The following is a 23,954-nucleotide window of genomic DNA, read 5'->3' as shown; positions in this document are numbered from 1 at the left end:
GAAAGAAAGAAGTTGTCAGCATGAGTTTCATAGAAATAATAATAATAATAATAATAATAATAATAATAATAATAATGTTTAATTTATATCCACCCTCTCTGAAAGGATCAAGGTGGATTACAACATAAGATGCATAAATAAAATGCATAAACACATACATAAATACCCTTATCCCCCATCCTTAAACTAATCCACATAATTACAAAAAGAAAAAGCATTATAAAACAGTCAAATTAAAATAGCCATAACTGGGCAAGACATCTTGGGGCAGACATTGGGCAATGCATATCCATGGAGCTGGGTCAATCAATCAGGGTCGATCAAACTGAGAAAGTAGACTTAAGTCTACGAAAGCTATGATGACAACTTCTTTCTTACAGTTAGTCTCAAAGGTGCTACAAGATCTCTCTACATACTGGATAAGATAAGGTTAAGGAGTGACATGATAGACGTATTTAAATATTTGAAAGAGTATCATATTGAGGACAGATCAAGTTTGTTTTCTGCTACTCCAGATTATAACTTTAGATTATAACTACAGAAAAAGAGATTCCCCCTAAGAAAGATCTTTTTGATGATAAGAGCTGTTGAGCAGTGGAATACACTGCCTCAGAGTGTGGTGGAGTCTCCTTCTTTGGAAGTTTTTAAACAGAGGCTGGATGGTCTTCTGTCAGGGGTGCTTTGATTGTGTATCCCTACATGACAGAATGTTGGATTGGATGGCCCTTGTGATCTCTTCCAACCCTATGGTCTCTTCCAACACTTTCCCTTTTCTAAAAAATAATGGCTGAAAGTTACAAGTTGCTGGCCTGTGGTACAAAACACCATCCTCCCACCCACCTTGTCATAACCTCAACATCTCCAAAAGAACATGAGCCACTGCACAAATCAGCACTTGATCCATGCAATATTCCTCCTCACTATTTAGTGAGGCCCCACATCTATAGCTATGAAAGTACCTAAGAAGCACAGCTAAACTACAAAAGAAGTGCTCCTGCCTAATTTAAATCATAATGCAATATATTCAGACCCTAATTATTGGGCAAATGCATCCATTATAATGAACTGGTTAGTTATATCTACTGACTTCCAAGCTCTGAGAATTTCAGCTACTGGAACATCTTATCCTGGCAGGACAAGCTACAGATATCAAAACTCAATCTTCCATGTGCCTGTTTCTGCCCTTTTTTGACTACAGAATATGGCAGCCAGACTGATTACAGGAACAAGTAGGAGTGACCATATTACACCTATATTGAAATCACTCCACTGGCTGCCTATTCTTTTCCGGGCACAGTACAAGGTCATTGCCTTTAAAGCCCTCCATGGTTTGGGCCCAACCTACTTAAGGGATCACCTCCTTCCGTATAATCCGCCCCGTACCCTCAGAACCTCTGGGAGGAATTTGTTGCAGTCCACAAAGACCCGATTGATGGCAACCTCCAGAGGACTTTTTTCACAATCGCTCCCACTTTACGAAATGGCCTGCCGGACGAGATCCGTCAAATTGCCAACTAGAGAGCTTCAAGAAAGCTGTCAAGACGGATCTCTTCTGGCAGGCCTTCCCGGAATAGAACCCGGCCATGTAACGCTCCCCACACAGACATATATAAGCAAAGACTCTGCCCACCGTTATTATATTATCGTATTATTGTTTTTAGATTTTATCGTTTGTAATTTTTATGGATAGAACTGTTTAATCCTTTTTTAAGAGGGGGGAATTGTATATATATTGTATTTTTTAAAGGTTGTACGCTGCTTTGATTGTGGTAATAAAAAGCGGGATATAAATTAAAGTTTTAATTTATTTTTTATTTATGCTGTCCAGTTGAGCAACCAGAACTGTTCTCCAACCAACCACACACACGCACCATCTGCTTCATGCCCTCTGAAACTTCCCTATTGGTTACCCTGAAAAGCAGAAGTTGTGCCACTTCTAAACACCAGCCATGACCCTGGTCTTTCTGGGACACAAACACAATGCCCTCATTAAAATGCATATGGCTGGCATAAGGTCCTGGGTGTAATTAGGACGTTGCCCAAGGACAGTGATCAAGGGGTGCAAGAGACCATGCAATACATGTAGATGTAGCAGTGTCTTTATAGGCAAGCCAAGCCATTTCAGCCTAATTCTGAAAAAAGAAAGAAAGCAGAGGATGAGAGGGGAAGATGGGAACAGAGCCAAATGCAAAGAAACATGCACACTGAACCAAGTGGCAAAGGCACAAGCAGCCTAGCATGACAAACAGACAGGGCAGCTGCTCTTTCCATTTCATTACAGCAGAACAATACAAGCACCATCAGGACCAGTATGGAAGCCAGTGAGACACCAGTGGCCTAAAGTGATGAAACATTAAAAACAGGTAGAGATCATGATGTACCTCTTGCAGAAAGGAGAAAACAGAAAACTGAACCATCAGCAGAAGAATGTAGCAAGTAGCCTTATATCAGATCAGACTCTTTGTCCAGCTAGCCCAGTGATGTCTATTCTGACTAGAAGAAATTTTTCTGAGATCTCACAGAGAGAAACCATCTTCTTTGTATCTCCTGCCACCCAGTCCTTTCAACTGGAGATGGCAGGGATTGAATCTGGGATGTTATAGAACGTATATTCTTCCACCGCATTATGGTTCCTCCCGGAAGGATTTCCCTTTTTTCAGAGTTCAGCACATTAGTTTAAAAATCTAATCTGTTAACATATTGCTGTTGTTGTTGCTGTTTGCTATTGTCAAAATTTTCCTTATATAATATTCACTGGGTGAACAGTAACATATTGCGTTATTTCTCAGTTCTAACGCCCCTTTGCATAATATAGAATCATTTATATATTTTTCAAATAGACAAACATTAGCCAGAAGTAGTAACAGGTAGATGTAAAGAGAATTTTTTTACTCCTCACACATATACACAAGTCATGTATTAATATTAAAATGTTTTTAAAAAACTGGACGCTGGTGCCCCTTCATTACTCTCAAAAATAAAATGTTACAGGCCATGTTGCTACTTAAAATGCATTGTTTCTAAACTCTACATATCTGCAATTTTTAAGAGCATAACCCAGAGTAAAAAGGCTAGTTCTGCCAAAATTAGAACAAGATCTATGGAAGGGCGGTATAAAAATAAAAATTTTATTTATTTTTTTTTATTTAAGATCAAGTCCAGAGTAGAAGCCACCATGGCATCAAGTGCAGAGCAGAAAGGCAAATAAAACTGGGAGGTAAACACAAAATCAGTGCTGATCAAGCAGGAGTAAAAGTTTCAAAATACACTCATTCCAAAAAGCAGCTCACTAACCTATCAGTGTCTAAAGGCTATTGAACAATGGGAACCAAGTTATCCTAGGCAGCCAAATCAATTCCAGCTGAGCCTAATGTCAGATCAGCAGGAAACAGTTGAGCAATAATTTTCCAACACATCTGTTGTGAGTTCTGTAATGAAGTTGGCCAGAACACAGCTATCAAGAAACACAGCCTTACCTGCTGCATTTTTTCCAGGTCAAGGCTAGGCCTACCGATCTTGTCTCCATAGCCTTGTCGATGTCGTTTGTAGGGCATCACTTGTTCAAAGCTGGCTCCCACGCTGGTGAAGATCAGAGGCCTGGAGGTTGGGGTGCGTACCAAGGGCTGGAGTCTTTTGGGAGGGGAGGCACTGAAGAGCACAGGGCTAGGACTGGCATGCAAGCAGTCTGCAGTTTCAACCACAGGCCGGAAGGACATGCCGCACAAGTTCTTCACCTCCTCATCACTAGAGGAGGTATTGCAGTTATCACCACAGCAGGCCAGCCTGTTGACTTGTGACCACTTCCGTTTCTCAGCAGCAAACTCACAGCTGATGCGTTCCAGCTCCTCTTCAGAACTGTGGCGGTCCAGACCAGGAGGAAAATGGGCCCGCACTTTGCAACACTGGTTTTCTTGATTCTGCAGCTGATTGGTTGCCAGGGGAGTCAATGTGCAATTTCGTCTTCTCTCTGAGAAAGTATATAAAGTGTATAGATCTTATAATGGCTAAGAGGAAAAAGCTTATCACAGGGCTGATCCTACCACTAGACAAAATGAGTTGGCTATCTTAGATTTTTGGTGGCATGAAAAGCTATTTCTTATCCTTCTATTTTTATTTTTCCCCCCCCCAAAAAAAAAGAGCAGAGGTATTGTGGGGTTCTCTGCCTTTGGTGCTCAGATAATGTAGTTAGCCTTGGATACCATACACTTTGGTGGTGGTGGTGGTGAGTGGGAATACCATTTGTAGTTCTATTCTATGCAGCAAAATGTCCTAGGCGAGTCCTGAGAAGAAACTTGTAGAACTGGCCTCCCTCCTCACACCACACACCACATCTTCACCAGGAAAAGGGTTTAAAGCTTCCCCAAACATTGGCTTGAAAAGCATGGATGCCATGTTGAAAGGCCCACTTCCAAAGACAGTCAAGATTGAGAGTAAGGGAGGAGAAGAAAAGTTGACATCTGAATACAACTGAGTTTGCCAGAAGCCAACACAATAAAGCAAGGAGCAAGAAACAGCTGGAAACTTGGTCCATCAAGGTACGCTTAACGCAGTGCTGCTCAAACCATCTGATATGAAGGAATAGTATTCCCCTCCCCTCTATGTGCTGCGGACCAGTTCCATATATATCCCCATTGTTTCTTTCTTTGTGAGAAACTCACCAAGGACCAACAGCAATACTTCATGGACAATACATGCCTCATGGATTTTGAGCAGCATTACTTTAAATAATCTTCTTCAGAGGAAAAAAAATTACAAAAATTGTTGAAGATGGGAAAAGACTTATGAATGATATTTCCTTGAACATGCATCTAATACGGGAAACAATTAATTCAGATAATGTATTTCCATTACAAATAGCACTGAAGGCAACTAATGGCCTCAACCCTACTGACAGTCCCAATTAAAGTACACTCAACAAATTAATGAGATTTCCATAAGAGTTCATTATTCAACATTTGGCTCAATAGTTCTGCACTAGTTGGGAGTCAAGCCAAAACAATAAATTACAAAATAAAATACAAAGCTGTGGTCAAAGCATACAAGGCCAATCACCTAAAAATAAAAATAAATCCATTTAAAAAGCCCTAAAGAGACTGCACCACCTACACCCAGTCAGCTACACTATTCATGCTAAGGATTTCTGGCTACTGTAGTCCAAAATATCTGAAGTGCATCAGTCTGGGAAAGCTGGTGTGAGCAATACTGAGCTTGACGGATTGATGTTCCTACTCAGCAGAAGGCAGCTTCCCATATCCTATCCACTTCCTCCTGGATTCAAGACCTCTCTTTTTAATCCCACATTTTCCTCAGCCTTTGATACTACTAGTAATGCAGCTTCCCAAACACTAGAATTATGCAAACAAATTATTGTTGTTGTTTGCATAATTCTAGTTTTTGGGAAGCTGCATTACCAGTAGTATCAAAGGCTGAGGAAAATGCCCTATATGCCCTAGCTTTGCATAAATGCATGGTCATTAAAAAACACACACACTTAAAAGGGGCTTCTCTTTTTAAACATCTTTTTGAATAGTTGAAGGCTTTCATGGCCGGCATCCATAGAGTTTTGTAGGTTTTTCAGGCTATGTGGCTATGTTCTAGAAGAGTTTATTCCTGACGTTTGGCCAGCATCTGTGGCTGGCATCTTCAGATTTTGAATACATTTTGAATCAGTTGAAGATAATATGTTGCACGATACTTTTAAGACACAGATATGACATATGCTCCAGGTATACATACTGGAAAGCAAAATTTAGAAAAGTTATTTTTTGGACTATGATTCCCAGATTCCTGCAGCCAACATGACTAGTCATGGAGTTGTAGTCAAAGAATTAACTTTTCGAAGCCCCACTGAGAAGCCATTGACAGCATTGGTTACTTGCTCCATATATACACACACCTACAACTTAATAGTAAAAATGGGTTTTTGTGGGTTTTTCTGGCTATGTGGCCAAAAAACCCACAAAAAAAAAAAACTATAGATGCCAGCAGTGAAAGCCTTCATGTTCACATAGTAGTAAAAAATAGGTCCTTAAGCCTGTATGCTTTGTGGTTGCTGAAAGAGTTTACCTCTGTCAATCTGAGCAAGTTCTTGGTTCTCTCCCTCAGAATCATCACTGTCATCTTCATCACTTGAGGGATAGGAAATCTAGAAGAAAATCACATTAGAAAATCATGTAATATGAAATATGGATAGGTGGGTTTCTCTGCGTCTTGTCTGTCTTGCCTATGTGAGTGTCGTTCATCTTGAAATCCCCACTGTCCTGTTTCAACATTAAACTTCCAAATTTGTAAATCTGGTTGTTGTTACTGCATGTCATCAAGTCATTTCTGACTTAATGGCAAATCTAAAGTGAACGTACCATGGGCTTGTCTTGGCAACATTTGTTCCGAGGGGGGTTGCCTTTGCCTTCCCAAGACTGAAAGAGTGGGTTCCCATGGCCAAGTGGGGATTTGAACCCTGGTCTCTAGAGTCATGGGCTGCATCCACACTGCAGAAATAATCCAGTTCAACGCCACTTTAACTGCCATGGCTCAATGCTATGGAATTCTAAGAATTGCACTTTGTTGTGGCACAAACTACAGTTCCCAGAATTCCATAGCATTGAGCCGTGCCAGTTAAAGTGGTGCCAAACCAGATTATAATAATAATAATAATAATAATAATAATAATAATAATAATAAATTTTATTTATATACTGCTTTTCCGCAGATCAAAGCAGTGTACAAACAATTAAAAAACCATAAAAAAACATTGCATAAAATAGACAAAATCCCATAATAAAACCGTGCAATCACAAACATTTTAAACACAACCGTTCACATTCAGGGGTAAGCGTAGGGAATCGATGGCAACAGAGTAGGCAGCTTCATTCTTCAGGGGGGAAGGCTTGACAAAAAAGTAAAGTTTTAAGCCTCTTTTTGAATGTTTCTAGGGAGGTTGTCAGACAGAGCTCCTCGGGTAGATCATTCTACATCCGCGGGGCCACCACTGAAAAGGCCATCTGGGATGTGGCAACATATTTGGAAGGTGGAATTACCAATAAGTTCTTCCAAGATGTTCTGAGTGTGCGGGGAGGATCATATGGGGAGATGCGGTCCCTCAAGTAACTTGGGCCTAAGCCATGTAGGGCTTTATAGGTAGTAACCAACACCTTGTATTGCGCTCGGAAGCAAAGGGGCAGCCAGTGAAGATCTTTCAAGATAGGTCTTATATGGTCAAATCTGGACGCACCAGTGACCAATATGGCTGCCATGTTTTGTACTAACTGAAGCTTCCAGACTTGGTACAAGGGTAGCCCCATGTAGAGCGCATTACAGAAATCTAAGCGAGAGGTTACCAGAGCATGTACCTCAGTTTCAAGGTCCCTTTGGCCCAGATAGGGTTACAGTTGGCGTATCAACCGGAGTTGATAGCAAGCACTTCTGACCGTCACATCTACTTGAGATGTCAACTGCAGGGACGAGTCCAGAAGTACTCCTAAACTGCGAACTTCATCCTTCAGGGGAAGTGTGACCCCATTCGGGACAGGTGGATGAATTTCCTTTCTAAGGCCTGGGGGACCTATCACCAGTACTTCCGTTTTCTCTGGATTCAGGCTGAGTTTGTTTTCCCTCATCCATACCATTACCGACTCCAGGCAGGCATTCAGAGGAGAAATGCCATCCTTAGGCCCGTTACAAACGGGCCTTAAAGTATGCGATGAGCGTGTACTAGGGTTAGAAAGGGGCGCTCCGCATGTAGAAAATGGCGGCGGCTGTTCCACACAGCCGCCGCCATCACTATGTCACGACCGTGCCACCTCCAAACGAGGCGGCGCGGTTGTGACGTATTGGGGCCGTGCCAGGGTGCCTAGGGCGCCCTTTCCGCGACCCCGGAAGGAGCTCCGTTTCGGAGCTCCTTCCTGGCTTTGCGTCGCTGGGCGCAGCCTTCAGATGGCTGTGCCCAGCGACACAGAGGAGAAAGGGGCCAAGCGGCCCCTTTCTCCTCCTCCCTGCCATCGCGGGGTGTCCTTGGGGCTTGGAGCCCCAAGGACACCCCTTTCCAGGCAGCAGGAAAGTGGCGTTTTGCTGCTTCCCCGCGGTCTGGAAAGCGGTGATCGGGGCCTCAGCGGCTGCTGCTCTAGCTGCTGAGGCCCCGATCCAGCAGGGAAATGGGCAGGTGCAGGCCGCCGCTTTTCGGCGGTCTGTAACCCGCCTTAGTCACTGCATCAGTCGGAGGCACAGAGAAATATATTTGGGTGTCATCAGCGTACTGATAATACCGCGCCCCGTGTCACCAGATGATCTTTCCCAGCGGTTTCATGTAAATCTTAAACAGAGTGGGGGACAAAATAGCTCCCTGAGGGACACCAGATGTCAGTTCCGTCTTAGGGGAGCATGTGTCCCCCAGCTGCACCAGCTGTAATCTGCCCGAGAGGCAGGAATGGAACCACAGGAGCGCAGTGCCCCCAATACCTAACTCTCTCAGGCGTTCCAGAAGGATACCGTGGTCAATGGTATGGAAAGCCGCTGAGATGTCCAAAAGCACCAACAGGGTCACACTTCCCCTGTCGATGCCCAGAATAGATGCAGCCATACCACATTACCACACCACACTCTTATAATGCTACTATTGCACTTTTTCTGCTCTGGCTGCCTCCTGTTTCATTCTAAGGTTTGTAGTTCAGTGAGGTCTAAGAGCTCTCTGGCTGAGAATTCTAAATGCTTCTCCTTATACTGCAAATCCCAGAATGCAACAGGAGGCAGCCAGAGGAGTTAAAGTGGAATAGCAGCGCTATTAGAGTGAAGTGTGGTAGTCTAACACTCAAATCACTGCACCACACCGGTTCTCTAAAAATCTGGGCATTCCACAAAATATACTTTTTAAAATGACATGTCAGAGCTGAGACTCTTGTTGCGATATTTGGAGAAGGTCAAAATGTACAAATATGTGATGGGCTCAGTGGGAATCAGAAAAAATTGGGAGGAAAGTGTCCCCAATACACACAAATTGAAAAAGTGGATTATTCAATATTTTGTTTCAGCTGATGAATAAAATGTTTATGAAAAGGTTTTCACATATTTAATGCCCCCAAATTACTTCTAAATACTATGAAAAAGTAATACTTTTATGAAAGACTGTGTGAAGGGTAAGATCTTTACAGTTCCCAGTCCTGGTTTCCTTTTCTCAGTTCTTTTTATGGGAATGTATCATATCTGCTTGACCTTATGCAGAATAAAGTAGAGATGAGATAATTTTCTCCATTTTATTAATGTTGTTGGCTTCTGATGTTTTTATTGCATTGGGGGAGGACTTGCCTGCTCCTCAAATAAGCAAAAAACAAAATATTCCTTAACAATTCAAAACCTTGTAGCTCCATTTGTAACAAAATATAAATTTTTTAAAAGTCCAATATGTAATTATATGCAAAATAAATATCAAACACAATTATTCTATGACACACTAGGTTATATATAATGCAGTTTATATACTTAAAGTAAAAAAAAAAGACTTTCAGAAGGCATAGCCCAGGGTAGCCATGTTGGCCACACACAGCATAGTATAATAACATCCAAAATACATAAAACAGCGATACCTCTATTGGCCAACCAAAATGCACAAAATACTTTCAATCTTTAAATATTTTGTGAGAAAAGCAATATATAAGTGCAATAACTAAATAATATCACATTTTTTCAATTTTTCTGAAAATTTGCACTTGGAAAAAGAACTGGAAGAAACCTGGGGACTCCCACCCACCCAAGCCAGCTTTAAAATTTCCAGAAGTTTGTAGAAGCAAGTATTACAATCTGCACACAAACTTTGGTCAGGCTCCACCTGGAATATTGTGTCCAGTTCTGGGCACCAAAGTTTAAAAAGGATGTTGAGAAACTGGAGTGTGTCCAAAGGAGGGTGACCAAAATGGTGAAGGGTCTGGAAACCATGTCCTATGAGGAATGACTTAGGGAGCTGGGGATGTTTAGTCTGGAGAAGAGAAGGTTAAGAGGTGATATGATAGCCTCTTGAAGGGATACTTGAAGGGATGTCATATTGAGGAGGGAGCTAGCTTGTTTTCTGCTGCTCCAGAGAACAGGACCCGGAACAATGGATGCAAGCTCCAGGAAAAGAGATTCCACCTCAACATTAGGAGGAACTTCCTGACAGTAAGGGCTGTTCGACAGTGGAACAAACTCCCTCAGAATGTAGTGGAGTCTCCTTCCTTAGAGATGTTTAAACAGAGCTGGATGGCCATCTGTCAGGGATGCTTTGATTTAGATTTCCTGCATGGCAGGGGATTGGACTGGATGGCGTTTGCAGTCTCTTCCAACTCTGATTCTATGATTCTATGGCGCATTACAGACCACCCAAAACAGGCGGTCTGCCAGCGCCGTCATTTGCTGTGCCGAGGAGCCCCAGCAGCCAAACCGCGCGGCTCCACGCCGCTGCAAAAAAGAAGCCCCAAAATGGCGCTTCTTCTTGCGGCGTGCTAATGATGCCGCAAGGCACCAATGGCGCACTCGCATTGTCATTGGCACCACATGACATGCGGACCCTATGTGTCCACGACGTCAAGATGGCGGTGCCCGTCTAGAACAGGGGCTGCCATTTTGTACGTCCCCAAGATGTACTAGGGTTAGGGGCGTGCGTAAAGCACGCCCTTTCCTAACCCTAGTACGTCCTGAGGACGTACTTTACGCCCGTGCGGAATGGGCCAATGAAAAGTATCGAGGGGGTCAGTTCAGCATACAGTGAACCATTGGTATCCACAGGGGTTTTGTTCCAGAATCCTCCGTAGGTACCAAAATCCATGGATGCTCAAGTCCCATTAAATACAATGGCATAGTAAAGTGGTGCTCCTTATATAAAATGGCAAAATCAAGGTTTACTTTTTGGAATTTATATACATTTTCTAACATTTTCAAGCCGTGGATTGTTGAATCCGTGGATACAAAGGTCTGGCTGTACAACCTGAAAAGATCAGGTTCTTGTTTCCCTGACATGCAATCAAACCATAACCTTCCCCTGTCTCTTTTCAAACAAGGAACCTATGATTCTACACAAGGCACCCTTTGGTCATCAAATACCTCATCTTATCAATCAGCCTATGCTATGCAACAGGATGGGCTGATGAAAGATGCACATGTGTGAACAAGGAGGAGATCAGCAGTAGGACCTCCTCGGGTTACAAGACTGCCCTTTTCTGCTTACCTTGTGCTGATCTTCCTTCAGACCAAGCCTCAAACTGTTAGCACTGCTAATGTTATTTTTCCCATGTCCTGTTTTCTCTAGAAGTGATTCCCAAAGTGGGTGGTACACCCTCCTGGGACAGTGGTATGACCCAGTGGGTAAGTGAAAGGGGGGGGGATGGGCTTTCAATCAAAGTATTAGCAAGCAAGAGGAACCAGCAGCCTTCATCTGGTGGGGATGAAAGTTGCACGAAGTTTCTCTTTTCAGGGCTCCTTAAAACCATCATGCAGCCTTGTTGATGGTTTTGTATGGTGGAGCCTCCTCCTCCTCACATATGATCACTCCCTTACCCACTTCTTTTGCTAGTAGTGCAATTGTGGGTGGGAAACTCTTGTGAGGCTTGGATGTAAGGCATCGCTTATGTGTCTTGGAGAACCACCATTTTGGGAAGTAAAAGTTGAAGCATGTGGTAGCAGGGGAGAAGCAGCAGTAAAAAGGATTGTGGGGGGCTGCTTAAGCTTTGCGAGCCTTGCTAGTACTTGGCTGACAGGTTGGAGCTGTGCTGCTGCTCCTGCTTTCTTTAATCAGGCCGAGAGAAAATGTGGCAGAAGAAACAGTGTTTGTGGGGAGGAGGGTGACTTGAAGCTGTGGGGGGAAGGCAAATTTCTGGGGAAGGAGGGAGAGAAGTAGCTGAGGTAAATTATTGGAAAGAATAATTCACCTTGGGGTAGCTCCTGTAGTTAAAATCTTTCCTTTTGCCTGTCCACATCAAGTCTCCAACCCAGAAGATTAATTGTCTATGAGCCTCCTACACACACACACCAGCTGTGCCCCCTCCACCCCAATGAAGGAGTGAGAATCCTTCCTCACTAAGATAAAAAACCAGTTTGACAGTAGAATAGACAGTAGACAAGGAGCCCTGGTAGAGCAGTGGTTAAATGCCAGTACTGCAGCCACAATATTGTGAGTTCAGTACCACTCCCAGAGCTCCAAGGTTGTCTCAGTCTTCCATCCTTTCATAGGTTAGTAAAATGAGTACCCAGCTTGTTGGGGGCAATTGGCTTACAGATTGTAAAGCACACAGAGTGTGCTGAGCTCACTATTAAGCAGTACAGAAATGTAAATGCTATTGCTAGAATAGACCTCACTTTGGCTGGAATGCTTTGACTGTGTATCCCTGGCCCTTGCAGCCTCTTCCTACTGTGATTCAATGGTCATAATCATTCCTTCAAAGATTTTCCCATAGGAAACTAATCTAGTAATTTGGCCTTGTTTATTTGCTCACTGTTTTTCTCCTACCCAGCTCTGGGATTCAAGGAGGCTAAGAAAAATTAGAACATATACATGTAAAAGCTATTGTCAATTAAATATACACATTGTTAAAATATAAATAAACCCTGAAGGAGTTAAAAGCAATTCTAAAACATTTGTTTTTAAAAGCAACAAATGTAGAAAACAATACATTATTAAATTCCTTTCTTCATAAACAAACAGTTCCCCAAATCCTGTTGAAACAAAAGTACACCACAGAGAAGGGCAGTGTAGCCCAGCAATGAGTTGGACATCATTGGTGTAGCCTCTCTAAGGAGGGAATTCTGGAGAGCCACTGAGAAGACACTCTCTAGAGTTTCTTTATAACTTAAACCGGTAGCCTGTGGAACTGATGAAATAAAAGTCTTTCACCTCACATAACTACCCCCTGATTTCAGCTCTTTGGACCAGCTGAAGTTTCAGCTTATCTAAAGATGGAAGATATCACGGAAAATGTTTGTATAGGAAATCAATTCTTTAATAGTGTGATAACTAGTGAGGAATCTTTAAAGAGCATCTGGCAATAATATGAAGTAACATCATAGAAAAGACAGACCTAAGGTTAACATACAAAGCAGAATGGCCCTCTAGTACTTTTCACAGACACCACTGTATTAAAATTAGTTAAGATCAACCTACAGAAGTAAAGTGTGAGGAAGTCTTCCTCTCACAGGAGCTTATTTTCTAAATAAGATTGGGGGAAGATACTCTAGGTAAGGACCTTGCGAAATCACCTCTAAGTATTTGCCTAAGAAAGCCCTATGAAAGTCATGGGGTCACCATTAGTCAACAGGCAACTTGAAAGCACAGAGACACACAAAGCTAGAACAAGACATAAGGAGAAAGTTGGGAAGATGTAAGTTGGAAAGAAATAGCCTCAATAAGAGATAGATATGAATCCTGTTGAGCAAGCTGAATAAGAAAGCTATCTTGACCCCAATGGAAGACTCAAGCAACAACCCACACAAGCAAAGCAAACCTAAGTTTTTGGTCTTTACAAACACATTCACAAACATCCTGTTCAATTCTGCAATGTAACAATTAAGCAAAAGCAACACACTGGAGAGATGGAACTGTTCAACAAACTAGGAACTGGAAAGACAGGGAGCCAAACAGATGTCAATAGTTAGAGAGGTCATGGTTTATGGCAAGAGGGTGGGGTCCAGCTTTTCTTCCTCCAGCGAGAAGATTCCTTGAATGAACTCAACTTAAGGAACAGTTCCACAGGCAGAAAAGGGCTAGAATCCTATTGGTTATTCCCATCTAAAATGCAACTACTGAAACATTTGTTGAATGACTAGTCAACACAAAGGTAAGTCTCACTGATCCAATGGATCTACTCTCAATAGGAGGGAAAAAACAGAATTTAGGCCATATGTGCCATCTCCTTACCATATACACACTCTATTCCAAAGGGTCCTATAACCCTCTAGAGCAGATTTCCAAGAAAAGGGGAAACAAAGAAACTGCATGGTGGAAGAGGAGACATTTATAAAGATCAAGTCCTTCACCATTCCACCAGTAGAAATGATTCACTGGATTGGAAGTCTGCTGCAGATAGAAGGAGCTCTTCCATCAGTGCAAAATGATGGTAACTCTGGCTTGAATTTAAGCACAGCATCTTACTGTGAGACAGAGTGCTAACCTCCCACTGTTCCTCCTCTTGCCTCCCATCATTTCCCTGCCTTGGAGGTCAGATCTGTATTCATGGCACAGTCTGTTCTGCACTTCCTAAACTGGGCTTCTATTAGTTCTCCACTATTGGTACAATATCTAGGATACTATGACATGGGTGGAAAATGCCTTTTCTGGTGGCCCAGCCAATATAACAACCAATGGAGCATGAATAGTTGCTGGGGACAGTTGGAGAAGAGATTGAAAAGAAATCTGAGGAAAGTTTTTTAAAAAGGGTGAAAAAGTAGACAAAAGACAAAGAAAATAATGACTACAAAGCAATAAAAATGATAGATTGACATGAACTTTCCATGGCGGAGATGACCATTCAACTAGTGATAACCAACTTTGTTGGCCTTGTAAGCAATACTGGGTTGGTGCTGGGTTCCTTCCTTGTTGGCTTATTCCCATGCTTGTTAATTAGTTGTTAACTTGTTTATACAAATCTTTGTATAAAGAAATATTGTTGAATGTTCACTAGAATGAAGAATGACTGCCTGTCTGCCACTCCTCATCTGTAATTGAAAACTATAGCGGGTGTTGCACAACCACTGAGAAAGAAGTCTTCATGCAAAGTCCTGGGTGGAACTGCATACAGTTGTGAGAAGCTTAAACAAGGCTTGGATTTAACCAATCTTTGTTAGAAGCACACACACACAAAACATTAGAAGCAAGCACTGAGAAGGCACTAGACAGACAGACAGAGGACGTTATCAGACAAGGGAAATTGGAAGTATAATCCAATGGCAATCTGAACGCAGTCATGGGGTTTAGCGTTATTGTGTGATAGACTACCACACACAATTTTGGGCAATGGGAAGTCAGTCCGAATGCAATCATGGGGTTTCATGTTACTGCATGAGAGGTGATCACTCGCAATTTCGGGCAATGGCAAGCTATTTTCAGGCAATGGGAAGTCAGTTCGAACGCAATTCAAATTCATGTAAATTTGCTGAACTAGCAAATTCACGTGAATGCATTCTGGCCCCACTTTCTTTTCATTCGAAATTAAGATAAATTCCTCCCGTGTGATAAACTCCAAACAGACAGAAGGGCCTGGACATCTAGTTTCCTCTTGATCTAGTTAAACAGCCATACATTTTGATATGTGCATTGCTGCTCTCAGGTTCATATCCTCCTCCTTTTCAGAAGATACTCAGACTCTACTCTCTCTAAAATGCTTTCCTCTAAAAGCAAGGCATTTTAAAGTAAAAGCTGCATGTTCAAAAGGATGCCCAGACCTTGCTTTTGGACACCTAATGGAGACAAATGGACAATTTAATCATGGACCCACATAATTAACATCCTAGTTTCAATGCCTTCTACAGCTTGCTGCAAACTAAAAATAAAGGGCACCAAACATGATAAGAGGTATGGAGGACAACACACATGAGGAATAGTTGGAGCAGGACATATTCAGCTTGGTGAAGAGACAACTGAGGGGGTACTATGATTACATGCTTTAAATATCTCAAGGGTTGTCACAGAGAGGAGCAGTTAGCCCACCAGAAGGGGCGCATAATGATGACATCGCAGCTGTGCCACTTCTAGATGGGGCGGTGCAACTATGACATCATCGTGACATATCTGGAGCTTTGCGGCATCGCAGCAACACTGCAAAAAGGAGCCGCTTTCGGGCGCTCCTTTTTTGCTCCACAGCAGCACTGCGCAATTTGGTTGCTGTGGCACTCCTGCAGAGCAATGAGGCGCCAGGGAGGCGCCTCTTTCTGGTGGTTTGTACCCCACCTAACTTAGGAAAAATAATGCTCAGGCATCACCAAATCTAAAACAAAAGGTAACTATCATCACTTCAGCTTCAGAATGCAATGGAAAAGATGGGAGGAAAAAGAGCAGACTGCTTCTGGCTAAATAAAAAGTCGGTTCAATTATCATCACCATTTTAGGAGGTAGAAACATTTTCCCAACTTATAAATGTCAGGGAGAAAATGGGAATGGTCCACTATCTCTTGATCTGGTCCAGTCAAGCCACAGACAAGAATTCACAAATACCCTGGCAATTGTCCCGCAATCCTTGGAAACTGCCTCTCCAACCTGCCAGCATCTTCTACAACCCTGCATCAATTCCTTGACCCTGATGTCCAAGACAGTAGTGTTACAACAATACACTTCTATTAACTATGCTGGCTGGGGCTGATGGGAATTGTAGTCTAAAATATCAGGGGGCACCAGGTTAGGAAAGGCTTCCTTAAAAAGCTTCCCTTATATTACGAGGAGCCAAAGCCCTGGGTCTGAAAGTGATATATCCACACCTTAAGGCTTTGTATACAATCCATTTGGACTCCAGGGCTGGTAAATGTACATATGAGAATCACAAAATGGATAGAGTGCATTTGTATGAATGGAAGGAATGATAATAGCAGCCCTTTGTTTGCATAATTCTAAACCAATCTACTCATAGGTTCATATCTTCACTATATCTTGTGCCCTCACAACCACTGTAGACATTTCTGCACACAGTGGCTGACAAAAGGTGGTTTGCTCAAAGCCACCAACTAAATTTATGTCTGACCAGTGACATAAACTAACTGTGTCCTAGGGTTCTCCCTAACATTGGGCAGAGTGTGGTTGCTATTTCAGGGAGCAAATCTTGGGTATCACAAAGTACAGCAAATTTATTACTTGGTTTACTTTGCTTTTATTGCCAGAAATGGGGGAATGGTGCTACAGGACATTTTTACTTGTGTGACAAAACATCTTGGTTGGCTTTGGGTACTACTCAACTTAAATTAGGTGGGGGGCAGAATACTACCTGCTGCTGATCTTCAGGTAGCAAAACATCTTGGGACTGGACATAATCTGTATAATTCCATAATCATATCATGTGCTATTTAGATAGCTATCCAGAGGAGAAAGAAATAAGCAAAAGACACATATTACAACTAAACACAAAGGGAAATCTGTCTCTGGAACTCCCTGCTCCAAGAAAAGGGGAAAACAGAATCACAGAACTGAAAGGGACTGCCAGGGCAACCTAGTCCAGCATACCAATCCAGGCCTCCCCCATGAAATGTCCCCACAAAATGTATGTTTTCTTCTTCCTATTTGCCAAACTCTACAGATTAAGACAACACCTATATCGAGGTAGCAGGTGCTAGCCCTGCCCCCAACCAAGTCAGTGATTCACTTCTTTCAGAATATAATATGGATTTGAAAAGCAAGTCACGGGCTTATGGGAAAATATAATAATAACTCTTAGCTATGAAAATGCAAGCATATATCCAAGAATGCCCCTATGCTTATTTCTGAGACACACCCAGAATCTCCCACGAATGATTAGTCTATAAAAAGCCAGCCACAACAGATGTTCTTAATAACTCTTGCTTTTTGTAGCTTATATCTTGAAAATATCCCAGGCCAGAGCACAGGGAATCAAGATCAGATCACACTTGCCCCATCGCTAAGATCTCTTTCCTCCACTATATTTAAGACAGCCATAAAAGAGTAATAGAAATAATTTAGTCCAGGTGTGGGCAGTTGTGATCTTTTGGCAATGTCTGGAGTGCAGCTTCCATCATCCCTCACCATTTGCTATGTGCACTAGAGATGATGTCTGTGCAACATGGGGAGAACATGCTCCTCCCACATCCAAATTAATCCATCTCCATCCACAAGGATAACACAAGGTCATCTTACATAAACACACTTTCTAATTTCATCCATATTGTCTAGGGCCATTATTTGAAAATCTTGTGTTATCAAAGTTCACCATTTCACTATGGCTGAGGTCATGGAAGAAAGTCTTTTTTAAAAAAAAATTCTCCAACCATCTCATCAATTACAGTTTGCTAAACCTTTGAAGCTGCTGCAAACTTTTTATAGAATCATAGAACTGGAAGAGATCACAAGAGCCATCCAGTCTAACCCCCTGCCATGCAAGAATATATAAAACACTTTGAATCCCTGTGGCATGGAGTGATGCTCCTTTGCAACACAAGCAACACACCTTTTAATGTCTCTGGTTGGAGCAGCTCAGAGAAAAGATTCTTCTTCTTCTTTTTGCTTTATTGTTGTAACCCCCTGAATCCTCTACCCAATCTTAGCTAGTGCATTCTAGGATTTGTACTCTCCTAAAAAGCAACTTTTCTGAACTGACGGATACTTTTGGGGTACCTCAGATACATGGACCACAAGAAATACCAGCAGGAAAAAGATTCTGCCTGAAGATGTGACAGTCAAATCTGTTACACAAAACTTTCAGAATTGTACTTGTCAGCTGAATCCAAGACTGTAGACCTTTATAGACGTAAAAACATGTGTAAGCAAATCAATGAGCAAAACCATTCACAAAATCAGAGTTGGAAAAAGCTGCCAGGGCTACCAAGTCCAACCACCCCTCCACACAGAAATTACAAAACTACAGGACTCCTGAAAGTTGCTCATCCAACCTCTGTTTAAATACTTTCCAAGAAGGAGAGTTTACATCATTCCCAAGAAATCTACTTTACTGTCAGACAGTTCTTAACAGTAAAATAAAGCATCCCTTACAGTACAGAATTCCAGTACTGGATCTACCAAAAACTTTGAATACAAGATTTTCTCATTCAAATGCATGTTTCCATTTGTTTGTTTGTTTGTACCAAGTGGGTCCATCATTACATGTTGAAATGCCCTGTTTCACAAAACTTAACCTACCTAATTTTCTGAACCTTCCTTCCAATATTGCAAGTACTAAGTGCAATACTAAGACTTTGAGAGGCCTGCTCTATAGATTCCTCATCCTTGACCATTGTTAATTTGGGAAAAGAAAGGCTTTCGTAATTGGATACAAGGCATCTGCTCTCCATCTTTAGTTTTCACCTTCCCCCCCCCCCACCCCCTGTTCTTTTCAGAAGAGGCAAGGGAAGATTTGGGAAAGTTCATGCTTGTGCTTTGAAAGTGGCGGATGCTTTTTTAAAAAAACAAAGCTCAGCACAGAAGTTTAATGCAAGCCCACCCTCAAATCACATGTGAAAGAGACAGAACTGCACAGATCTGGTCTTCAAACAGGATATCCATTGCTCAGGAGACTGTCACAAGCCTTCCTGAGCTTTTATTCTCTGGGGATGCATATGACCTCCTCCACTCTAGCAAGTATTTGAAGTGCATCCTGATGTCACCAAAAAAAATTGGTTGAAGACTCTGAATGCTTCCCGGGCCTGCTGGATATTTATATTCTGTTCAAGGGAGAGGGGAAGGAAGAAAGAGGAAGAGAGAAATCAAAAACTGCAGAGCAGAAAAGAGGGAGCCCCTGGCCTTTGTTTAAGAACTGTAGAAAATGACAAAAACCAGGCCAGCAGAGGCCAGAGATCCTGGTTGCACCTTCCAGCAAAGGGAACAACAGCAAGGCAGCAACTACAGAGAGGGCAGGACCCTGTCTTCTTGCAGAAGTGTGTCCGGCTGAATTTGAGATGCTTTCCTCTTGAGGAGACACCAATTCAGATGTTGGGGACTATCACTCCCAGAATCCCCAAAAGTAACATTTCCAAGCTACTCACAGAACAGGAGCTAAGCAACCCAAGCCAAACCTGTGTGATGGGAAGGAATCCCTGTTGTAGTTTTTGTTGGTTTTTCAGTCTAAGTAGTCATGTTCCTGAAGAGTTTCTTTCCTGACGTTTCGCCAGCATCTGTGTTCTGAAGATGCCAGCCACAGATGCTGGCAAAACGTCAGGAATAAACTTTTCTAAAACATGGCCACATAGCCCAAAAAACCAACAAAAAACCATGGATGCCAGCCACGAAAGCCTTTCACTTCACAAATCCCCATGTGTTTGAGGGAAGGTATGCTCATTTCTCAAACCTGGTGCAACACTGCTACACACACCTGTAGAACAGTTAGGGCTAAGCCATGCCAAAAATGGAAAGTTCTTCCTTGCAGATTGTGTGTGTGTTTTTCAACCTCCAACTCTACACAGACACTTAAGTCTCATGGGGAGTAGTGGTTCAAGGATTGAACTACAACTCTGCATACCAGGATTCGAATACACGCTTAGGTAAGTCACACTCTCTCAGCCTCAGAGAACAGCAATGGCAAACCCCCTCTGATAATAAAAACTTGCCAAGAAAACTGTGTGGGTCAGAAACACCTTGAAGGCACCCAACCACAACTATGATGACAGTATCATTTTAAGAGAAGTTTTTAATTTTGTTATGCTGTTGTTTTAAGACTATATTATCTTTGAGAGAGAGGCGGGATATAAATATTTTTTTTATTATAGTATGCTGTTTGGCAAGTTTTTATCTGTATTTCATTTTATCCTGATTCCCTGCTACGTAAAGCATGGTGCAAATTTTACAGGGGGGAGGGTTGGGGTTCGGAGGTTTTTTAACTGTAATTTTTAATTGTTCGATGTTTTATTTATACTGTTGGAATCCGCTTTGATTCCTTTCTGAAAAAGTGGAATACCAATTAATAATAATAATAATAATAATAATAATAATAATAATAATAATCTCTCAACATCAAATTGTTGAGCTGCATCCCGACCATCCTCCTCCTCATCCTCATCAGGCATGGAATGAAACTTTCCCATTCTTCACACATACAAGACACCTTTGGGGATTCAGGGAAGAAATATGCAAGGCCTAATGTAGAGCATGAGTTTTTTTGTGCCAACAACTTCAAATCTGAACCAGGTCTGGCCTATCTTTAGTGGAAAAAGACCCAACTCTAGTTCTTGAAGCCCAGCAACCATCTCTCACCAGAGTGGTCCAAACTTGGACCACTTCTCAGATCATCTCTGAAGAAAGGCCATGCACCTCCATTGAGATCCCTCCACATTTCCCTCCTCCTACAAACACCCCAAACTTACTTTTAACTGGAAAGGCTGGATCTCACTCAAACTCTGATGCCTGAGCTTCTTGGTGAGGATCTTGAGCATGATCCAAACCTGGGCAGCCAGGACAGAGAGCAGCTCTCCACTGGCCTCCAGCAGCAGGGAGCCCACTCCAGCTCCCAAGGTCTCCCTGGAGGAGGCGAGGCATGCAAGACAAAAAAACACCACTATTTCTCTAATGAGAAATTCGATCTTTTATTTATCCTTTCTCTTTTAAGCCTTCACAGCATCCTGGGTGGCTTTCTTGGCTTGCTGAGACCCAGCCTTCCTCTCTCTCCTCTTCAACCTTTTGAAAAGGATCCACCCTCTTCATGGGCTGCTGCTGCTGCTCTTTTGCAAGGCTGCAGAGGGGGATGATGGGGGTGGCAGTGGTTTTGTTTCCCCCCCCCCCTTTTCTCTTTCTGCTCAGCCAAGGGAAGGAAGGACTGGGTTCAAGAGGTGCATAAGGGGAGATCTGGACCTGGTCCTGGTCCTGGCATCATCTCTCTCCCTTTCCTCCGGGACGCTTCCACTTTGGCAGAGGCATCTCGCTTTCTCGCCTTCCTTTTTCTCTCGCTTCGCCTTCTAGATCAGCGAAACTTTGCAGCAAAGAGAACGCTCAGCCCAGGACAGCCCTGATTGGCTTGTGTCAGGCTTAGGAGGCGTGGCTTGCATTTAAAGGGAAACCAAAAGGAGGAATTGAGGAGGGGGACTGCTTGCTCATAGGGAAACATTGGGGAATATTTGCCCATATTATTAATGTTTCCCTATGGGCAAATATTCCCCAATGATTCCAAATGGGCAAATACAGTATTCCTGAACGATTCCTTATGGGCAAATATTCCCCAATGACTCCCTATGGGCAACTAATCCCCAATGTTTTCTTATGGACAAATATTCCCAATGATTCCCTATGGCCAAATATTCCCAAATGATTCCCTATGGGTAAATTATCCCCAATGTTTTCTTGTGGAGAAATATTCCCAATGATTCCCTATGGGCAACTATTCTCCAATGTTTCCCTATGGGAAAATATTTTCAATGCTTCCCTATGGGCAAATATTCTCCAATGTTTCCCTATGGGAAAATATTCCCAGTGATTCCCTATGGGCAAAGATTCCTGAATGTTTCCCTATGGGCCAATATTCGCTCTGTTTGTCTATGGGCAAATATTCCCCAATGCTTCCCTATAGGCAAATATTCCCCAATTTTTCCCTATGGGCAAATATTCCCCAGTGTCTCCCTATGGGCAAATATTCCCAATGTTTTTCCGTGGGAACATATTCCCAATGTTTCCCCATGAGCAAAGATTCCCGAATGTTTCCCTATTGAAAAATATTCCCATTGTTTCCGTATGGGCAAATATACCCAATATTTCCCTAAATGCAAATATTCCCAATTATTATCATAGGAGAATTCTTGCCCATAGTGAAATATTGAATTCTTCCCCAATGTTTTCCTATAGGCAAATATTCTGCAATAATTCTCTGTGGGCAAGTATGGTTTCCGTATAGGCAAGTACAGTTCACCCTTTCTTTACGCTGGGGATCCATTCCGGACTCTCCCACGTAAAACAAATACCGCCTATGCTCGAACCCCATTTAAATGAATGGGGCTCATGCACGGAGTGGTGCAGCGGCGCAGCAGCATGGTGGTACACACGTGCCACAGGCACACACCCCATTTGTCTCTATGGGACACGCCGCCCCTTCTCCCCACACGGCTTTCAGCGTATACTGAAAGCCGCGTAAAGCGTGCCCGCATATGACGCAGGCGCATTGTACTGTCATCTGTTTTAGTATGTCCCAACAAAGACTAATGCACATACGTGTTGTGTGCCTTCAAATCATTTCTGACTTATGCTGACCCCAAGGCAAACCCATCACAGGGTTTTCTTGGCAAGTTTCTTCAGAGGGGGTTTGGTATTGCCATACCCTGAGGCTGAGAGAGTGTGACTTGCCCATGGTCACCCACTGGCTTTACATGGTCCAGCCAGGATTCATACCCTGGTCTCCAGAGCCATAGTCCAACACTCAAACCATCTAGCTACACTAGCTACATATACCAAAAAAAAAGGAAAAAAGAAATTAACTCGACAAAACCAATTTGCTAACAGACATACAGATATATTGTTATATTAAAACTATACACATATACACACACACAAAATGACTTCCTCTTCTCCTCCGACTAATTTTATAAGAATATCTGAAATAATCTAGTTTAAGACAGCCTCAACTGTCCTGGTTCAATGCTGCGGAACTCTGGGAAGTGTTCTGTTTGTGAGACATTTAGCCTTCTCTGTCAGAGAGCTCTGGTGCCACAAGAAACGACAGTTCCCAGGATTCCCTAGCATTGAGTCAGGGCGATTGAGGCGGTCACAAACTGGATTATTTCTGCATTGTGTTTGTGACCTTAGATCTCTATCTCTATAACAATCTAATTATTCAATAATTCTTCAATTAAACTACTCACTCATTCTTAAAAATTCTCCATTCATCCATTTTCTGAAAATAAAACTGTCATTATGCTGCATTTTTCTTTCCAGAACTGTATCAGTTCTGTCCATGTTTCTTCATTTTTGGGTATCATACCTTCTTTAGTCAGTATAATTCATTTATCTAAATTTAGCATATCATATAATTTAACCAACCAATGATAAACATTTGGGATATCTTTATTTTACCGTTTCTCAGCCATGTAAACCCATTGGCCGACCTTGGGCAAGTCACATGCTTTCAGCTTCAGAGGATAGTAATAGCAAAACCCCTCCAAAGAAACATGCTAAGAAAACTCCATGATAAGGTCACCCTAAGTCAAAAATGACTTGAAGGCACTCAACAACAAATACAACAGGCAACCAAAGAACTAGGGCGGGTACACCATAAATATGAGAATTCAAAGGTATAGCCATGTTAGTCTGTAGAATCAGTATGTAGAGAGATCTTGTAGCACCTCCGAGACTAAAGGAAAGAAAGAAGTTGGCAGCA

At 42.4% G+C, this 23,954-nt stretch overlaps 1 protein-coding gene across 1 annotated transcript in view; it reads right to left on the bottom strand.

Annotated features, from left to right (window-relative positions):
• Positions 1-21,554, bottom strand: part of LOC121919511 — an 84,979-nt gene extending 63,425 nt beyond the window's left edge. The window contains exons 1-3 of the mRNA XM_042446172.1: positions 20,962-21,554; positions 6,067-6,145; positions 3,477-3,967 (exon numbers count right to left, since the gene is read on the bottom strand). Of these exons, the coding sequence (XP_042302106.1) occupies positions 3,477-3,967; positions 6,067-6,145; positions 20,962-21,030 (639 nt within the window). The 5' untranslated portion in view covers positions 21,031-21,554. The remainder of the gene's footprint in view (positions 1-3,476; positions 3,968-6,066; positions 6,146-20,961) is intronic.
• Between the last annotated feature and the right edge of the window lie 2,400 nt (positions 21,555-23,954).

The sequence above is a fragment of the Sceloporus undulatus genome, chromosome 1, assembly GCF_019175285.1.
Source record: "Sceloporus undulatus isolate JIND9_A2432 ecotype Alabama chromosome 1, SceUnd_v1.1, whole genome shotgun sequence".
Taxonomy (NCBI): domain Eukaryota; kingdom Metazoa; phylum Chordata; class Lepidosauria; order Squamata; family Phrynosomatidae; genus Sceloporus; species Sceloporus undulatus.
Note: the sequence above shows the minus strand (reverse complement) of the source record. Positions and strands in the feature narration are given on the sequence as shown.